General features: G+C 45.8%; 1 protein-coding gene across 3 annotated transcripts; it reads right to left on the bottom strand.

Annotated features, from left to right (window-relative positions):
• LOC125538748 (AAA-type ATPase family protein) lies at positions 1–5,879 on the bottom strand. 3 transcript variants are annotated; one of them, XM_048702027.2, is made up of 8 exons: positions 5,601–5,879; positions 2,956–4,604; positions 2,660–2,879; positions 2,219–2,407; positions 1,849–2,058; positions 1,068–1,770; positions 838–907; positions 1–436 (listed from the first exon to the last, which is right to left on the bottom strand). In XM_048702027.2, exons 2-7 carry the CDS (start codon positions 4,504–4,506, stop codon positions 841–843), a joined length of 2,940 nt encoding a protein of 979 aa, XP_048557984.1. In that variant the 5' UTR covers positions 4,507–4,604; positions 5,601–5,879; the 3' UTR covers positions 1–436; positions 838–840. The 3 variants fall into 3 exon arrangements, with proteins under 3 accessions (XP_048557984.1, XP_048557982.1, XP_048557986.1); XM_048702025.2 differs by having other exon boundaries at positions 1–392; positions 5,601–5,878; XM_048702029.2 differs by having other exon boundaries at positions 1–392; positions 1,858–2,058; positions 5,601–5,873.
• Between the last annotated feature and the right edge of the window lie 654 nt (positions 5,880–6,533).

Here is a 6,533-nt window from a genome sequence, read left to right as displayed (position 1 = left end):
TATAGAGGGGCTTGTTTGATGCGCTCACTTCATTTTCCGCTTCTGCTACAAAAGGTATTCAAATTTAGAAAACTTGGATGTATCATCGGCATGCTGTACAAATCATCACTAGCATTATAGTTCTTTCATACAATAAGTGGAAACAGCCTCTCCAGGTCTCTTATCAAATCTGCTTAGCTAAAAAATCTGACTAAATGCAGCCTACAGACAACAAGTTTCATCATTTGTTTTTAAAATAGCAATAACTCGGTGCAGATGCATTTAGACTGAATCGTGTCCGCAGACTCCCCTAAAAATTACTGCCGAAGGGTGTCCAACTCTCTAGCTTCGGGCAAAATTTTGAGTTTCCAGAATTTATGTGATTGTGGTTCGTCATCTTTGATCATCCATTTCTGCATTCAAAAGGCCCCATAAAAAAAGCTGAATGTAGTGGAACCTAAAAAAAGAACATATCAATCTATTTTTCCAACGCATTTAAAAAAAACTAGACATGCCAATTGTTCGAGGCCTTTATGTTCCTGTAAATTTTCATGCAAAACTGATCAGTTGTGTGCCCCATGAAAGAAAACAAGTTTGGTGCATAACTTTTTTTTTTTTTTAGCATGGGAATTCAATATTTTTTTACCAGGACACAAAAGGCTCTTTTTGATTAAAATGTACAACCATGTTGAAGATTCAAAACACGATATGCGTAAGTCAGAGGGGGTGGGGGCACTGCTCAAACATGTATATGCTGATATGTGGTCAAGAAACCACATGCCACTAGTAACAGAGCAGCAAGACCTCTAATTGCATGGCCTACTGATGCAGTGATGCCCAAAATACAGGGCAATGTACCTGTTAGATTGACTGTTTAGGGCCCTTCCAGCAGAGCAGGTTACCGAACCCAGAAGAAGTCTTGATGGACCTGCAGGAGAAACAATGAGTATGGTGCTGCACTGTAAAACCTGGAGACAGCAATGTGATTGCGTATACAGTTCTCTGACTAAACGTTTCCTGCCGAACATGTACTAATGAAGAAGTAAAAAAAATTGTTAGAAAATGTCAAGGACTTTCAGATAACTTACAAGTCCTCATCTCTTGAACCGTAAGTAGCTCTTGAATTCGATCTTGGACACTGCTCATAGGGCCCATAGGTGCAAAAATATGTATCGAATTCTTTCTTAGGTAGGAAACCCATTTTGTTGTGTGGCTGGATCCTGAAACAGATTGTGTGTGCTGCATCCGACGAGAAGAACCTCTTTTGAAGCTTCAATGTTCGTGAGAAGCAATTCGGCTGAAGGTCTGGCTCCTGGATGCTATCGAAACGACCCTGCTCACTTGCGCCCTTGGAGTAGTTAGTCTCCGACCTACATGTCCTTGTCAGGTCATCAGTCATGGATCTGTTTGATGTCAAGGTGCTCCGGGCATCGTCCTCGGAGCCATGAACTGTTGGCTTAGAATCAACACGTTGCATGATGAATGGCGACGGCTGCTGACTAGAGGAGTAGCCTTTGAGAGGTGTTTCTCTTGCTCCATGCCTCACAGGTTCATCTTCATCTGTCACTGTGGAATCTGACAGCTCTTGCTTTCGCCCCGAGCAGCCAAGCAGACTGAATGAGTGTCTCTTCGACCTTGCATCTTTCCTCGCTGCACATGGGACAAGTTTGAATCTGACCTCCACATTGAACCCAAGAACGTGCTGTAGTACTCCTTGTATCAGGCTTTGCATTTTCTCTGCCCTTGATAGGTGATCCGGGTGACTAAATCCAACTTCAGCTATAGCCACCTCTGCAAATGTTCACATTTAGTGTGTCATAATCAGCACAAACCTATGAGAAGGCCAAAACCAAGAAAAACATGGCACACCTGAATTACCTTCGGTAACATGGACTGATGATAGGATTCCTTCTTTCTTGAGGAAACTTCTGGCTGATCTTGATTGACACTTCCCAGTGGCTCTCCTCCAGATGTTTTCAAGCTTAAGCCGTCTACAGTGTCTCTCGGAACAGTTGGACTTATTGCTGTTACACGCATCGCAGAAATTGGAGCTTGAGTTTACCTTGGATACCCAGTCATCTGCACATAACATCAGAAATATTAAACTATCATTCTGTACAGGCACAAGTACACATACTCCCTCGGATCCACATAATTGTCACTGATTTAGTACAAAGTTGTACTAAATCAGTGACAATTAATATGGATCGGAGGGAGTAATATATTTGAGTGTGCTTACCTGTATATCCTGTTGCTGAGCGTGCATGCATGTCATTTGTTTCTGCTACTATGTCAGATTCAGAACTGCCAAACTGCAAAAGTGCAACAGTAACCCAAGTTGCCTTATTTCTTGATGTCCTCAACTGTTTTTCAGTTTCTGACAGTATTTTGAGTGCATGTCTTAGTTTCTCTATACCAACATCTGCCACTGCAAGATCATTGGAAAATAGCAAGGGTAAAGAAACTTAGGGGAACCGAAGGGTATGTGGATAGCAAACTTTTCATAGTTCCAAATGCACTGGTTATCAGAACATGCCATACCATTACTGATTTGACAATATAGAGGGTAAAAAAAATGAGAACACAAAACACTCCATATTATCAATTAATGCATTGAGCCTGCAGTCGTTAATGATAATATGTGAAAGTAGAAAAATCCATTCAAGGAAAGAATACATACACGCATATCTTCCCAAGAAACTTTTGCTGACTTCAGTTACCGCAGATTGGCATCGTCCTGAGAGAATGTCCATAATAAGGTTTGCCAGCTGAGAGACCAGCTGCAGGGGATCAACTGACGACGCCATAAGTTCCCGAGCTCGTCTAACTGTATTGGTTGTGTCCGATGACAGTGCTAGATCAAGCAACTCAATCAACTCATCATCAGAAACCAATCCTACCTGCAAATAACAAATGTAGAAACATGATTATACTGTGTAACTGGCAATAGTCATTACTATAGGTAGTACTACTCACAAGTTCATGCACAAGAGAAATCGTGACCCTCTTCCCAAGCAAACTAAGTTGATCCAGCATTATTTCAGCATCTCTAAGAGAACCATTAGACTTTGCAGCAATGAAGTGCAACGCATCATGGTCAAATTCTAACCCTTCATCTACGCAGATTCTCTCCAACCTGTTGACAATATCTGCAACCTTTATCTTCGGAAAATGGAACTTCTGGCAATGTGTGACGGAAGTGCGAGGTAAGCTATCTAGATCAGAGGTAATCATAATGTAGACAGCATGCCGGTATGGCTCATCAAGACTCTTTACTATTGCCGACCAGGCATCTTCTAGCAACAGATGGCATTCATCAACTATGAAAACCTTGAAGCGTGACGAGTATGGGACAAGAGATGCACTCTTGAGAAGTGCCTTTACGCGGCCCAAACGATCCATTTTTGCTGCATCAATTTCTTTTACGTCCCTGCTCCTCCCAGAGAAGAGAATGACACACTCTTTACAGAACCCACATGGCCTTTGCTCTTCGAGAGAGAGGCAATTTAGGGCAGCAGCAAAAATGCGTGCCGTAGAAGTCTTGCCTGTACCCCGGGGTCCATGGAACAAGTACATTGGAGCAATCTTTCCTTTGCAAGAGGAATACAAGAGGGACTGAGCAACCACATTGAGGCCAATCAGTTCACTGAATGATCGAGGGCGAAATTTTTGGCTTAAACACCTTGGTGTCTCGGTGTATGGTACATTCTCTTGGAACGGTACCTCAGTCCCCTCTGGGGATAGGAGAGGTTGCTCTGGACCATCACTATCGGAATAAAGATCGCGGTACTTTGATGCTCCTGACCAGCAGTAGCTTATACCGCATCCACTGAAGTTTGATCCTACAACATCATTCGACCTAACTCGTGTGTCCTCAGTTCCATGCCCTACTGTGCTTCTTCTGGATCCAACTGAACGCGCTTCACTGGCAGACATACAGGGGCTGCCAACGCGGCTCATTGCAGCAGAAGACTTGCCCTTGAATTTGGAACGCCTTTTCACTTCTTCCTCGCTCTTCTCTGGCAAAGCGAGATGTGCCCGTTCATAGGAATTCACCTCCTCCTCTTCCTTCTCCTCCACCACGTTGGTTACTATATTGTTTGCCAACTGCCGAAGGGAGCTATGATTAGAGTGGTTAGAATCCACCGATTTCCTGTGACCATCCCCGCGGACACGATGAACTTGCTTGTTTCTTGGTGGGTTGAAGCCTCTGATCCTGACAACTGAAGATTTCCTGTAAGATGCAGTTCTTGCATTTGGTGCCCGGAAGCTTCGCTCTGACCCCATGGTAGCTTCGGCTTCCAAATCCACATCCTCTTCAATCAAATGATGGTGTGCTGACCTGCTTCCTTCCATCATCGCTCCATTGCTAGAAGCAGTCTCCCAGATCATACTGTCAGAAGGAGATGCATACTTGCTCATAGAGTTTGTTGCTGGATCCCGCAGCGACCTCACTCGCTTGAGCTGCACCAGGGTTCTTGACAGTGGGACATCCACGGAGACGGAGTGGCGCCTCATGTCAGTCATTTTGAATCTGTATTACACAGCAACAATATCTGATTATAGTTCAGTTCTGGCTGTTTCCTTGAATGTGGCTGCTTCCATTATAACAGCGTCGCAGGAACCTGAAGTAAAACAGTAAAAACGCTCAGATTATAAAGTTTATTTTGATTTCTCCGTGCAAAGGAAACAATGAGATGCCTTAATGATTGCTCAACCCTACATTGCAAACGCATCTTCGAGAAGTAATAAATGGATATTGACATTTTCGTGTTTCCAAAGATAAATTGAGAGACATGTACGACGCCCTACAACAGTTAAATCCGGGACCCCAAAGATAGGATGATTGTAATAGTAACCCTGGAGCATTTATATGCACAAGAAGAAGATTGCAAAATTAAACCCGGGCCCCAAAACGCTCCATCTTATTATGAGCATTTCTATGCAGATTAAAGGAAAGAAGGTGGCAACCAGAAAATGCTCTGTTCAGCTACCAAGCGGAATAAAATGGACCGACGAATCGGCCGTCACTTCTTCTATTCACTGAAATAACATAAAGTAAAAAAAGCAGTACACGAATAATCCACACATCCTCTGCTTTTCTAACAAACATGACAGCAAAAAGAAAGAATGTGGAGAAAACAGAAGCCAAAAAAGGTCAAATCAAATCTTGGCCACCCAACCGTATCTGTATGTACAAGTAGCAATCACCAAAATCAAATCCAGAGCAATGGGAAGCATCCATCTGGGACTACAAAAAATGGGCCAAATCTTGGTCCCATTCGGACCCATTCCCCATCCAGGAAGCACCTCCATTTCCAAAAACAAATAAAATCCAACTCACACCTGGTTAGTTTTGTATCGCACAAATGTCACAGAGCTCATAGTCCTCCTGTCGTAAACACACAAGATGTAAAGTAGAGAAGAAAACACAAGATGCGAAGAAGCCGAGCTGAAGCCAAGAACAGACCCTCGGCTGCATTATCCCCTTGGCCATCGACCGCATTGCAAGAACCACAAGATCCAGAACGAGATGGAAGAACAAAAAGGAAGGCCAGGAACAGGGAGGCGCTCGTGAGGAGCAGGGGTGGCAGGGAAAGAAAGGGATAATGGCTTCTCACCGCAGGGGCCTGGTCGAAGCCTCGGCGCATGCACGGCTGGATGGCAGATCACGGACGCGGCACGGAGCGCGGCGGCGGCGGCGGTGACCGCACCCGCACGGCAAGAAAGAACAGGCAGGGTTGAGCTCCTCTGGTACGCTGCGAGTACAATTAGCTTTAGCTCCGCAGAGCGCAGCTGTAGGAGAGAGAGGGAGACATGGAGGGCGGGAGCAACGGGCAGCGTGTGGTCACGTGCTCACTGGCAGAATGGCCAAGAAAGGGCTCAGGTTGAGGGGTTAAAGAAATGCTGCGTCGCAGCGGTCGCTGTGATGGTGTCCGTGGCCATGGCCATGGGTGTGGTGTGGGGCACTGGGCCGTAGGCGTAGGGGTCCTGCTCTGCCTGCCTGCCTGCCTCGGTGCCGGTTCCGAGGCGATGGCGTTTCCGTGGTTTGGCTCCACGGCGGAGGGCGGTGTCGCAGCCTTGCAGTGCACTTGCGGGGAGGGCGGAGAGAGAAAGGCTGATAGCCTTTTCTGCGCAGGCAACACCTCTCTCTTACGTGAAATTGCAAATGGCACCATGGGCACAACCCTTAGCCGAGCCCTTACTTCCAATATGCCGTACTGGCAGGGTCCGGACGTCAAGTTTCCACAGGTCAACGAATTTCTAGTGCCGCTCGCATCACAGCTGCCATGACGAGACAGGACTGCGAGACGAGGGGGAGAAACTATCGTTTTGTGTCGTGTCGAGCGTGAGTGCACGGCCCCCGAGATCTCGGCCCGGAGAAAATGCGTGCCGTAAATAGGCCGTAAATATAGCAGGAAATTTTCTTCGAGAAGGACGAGAGGAAGTGAAAATTCTTTGTTTGGCGTGCACTGCTGGTGGAGTAGTACGTGTGTAGCTGCTGTCTCGCTTTTTGGACCGTGATGAAAGGCTAGACTAGAAGAGAGAGACGC

Source organism: Triticum urartu, chromosome 2A (genome assembly GCF_056163025.1).
Source record: "Triticum urartu cultivar PI428250 chromosome 2A, HENAU_Tu73, whole genome shotgun sequence".
Lineage (NCBI taxonomy): Eukaryota > Viridiplantae > Streptophyta > Magnoliopsida > Poales > Poaceae > Triticum > Triticum urartu.
This window is presented reverse-complemented; position numbering and strand designations above follow the sequence as displayed.

Excerpts from the sequence above, each read along its gene's own strand:
- LOC125538748 (XM_048702027.2), bottom strand. The coding sequence starts at position 4,506 with ATGACTGACATGAGGCGCCACTCCGTCTCCGTGGATGTCCCACTGTCA. Across the intron at positions 2,408-2,659 it reads TTTCTTGGGAAGATATGCGT|TGGCAGATGTTGGTATAGAG; the intron begins GTATGTATTCTT and ends ATGATCTTGCAG. Across the intron at positions 2,059-2,218 it reads CTCAGCAACAGGATATACAG|ATGACTGGGTATCCAAGGTA; the intron begins GTAAGCACACTC and ends TGTTATGTGCAG.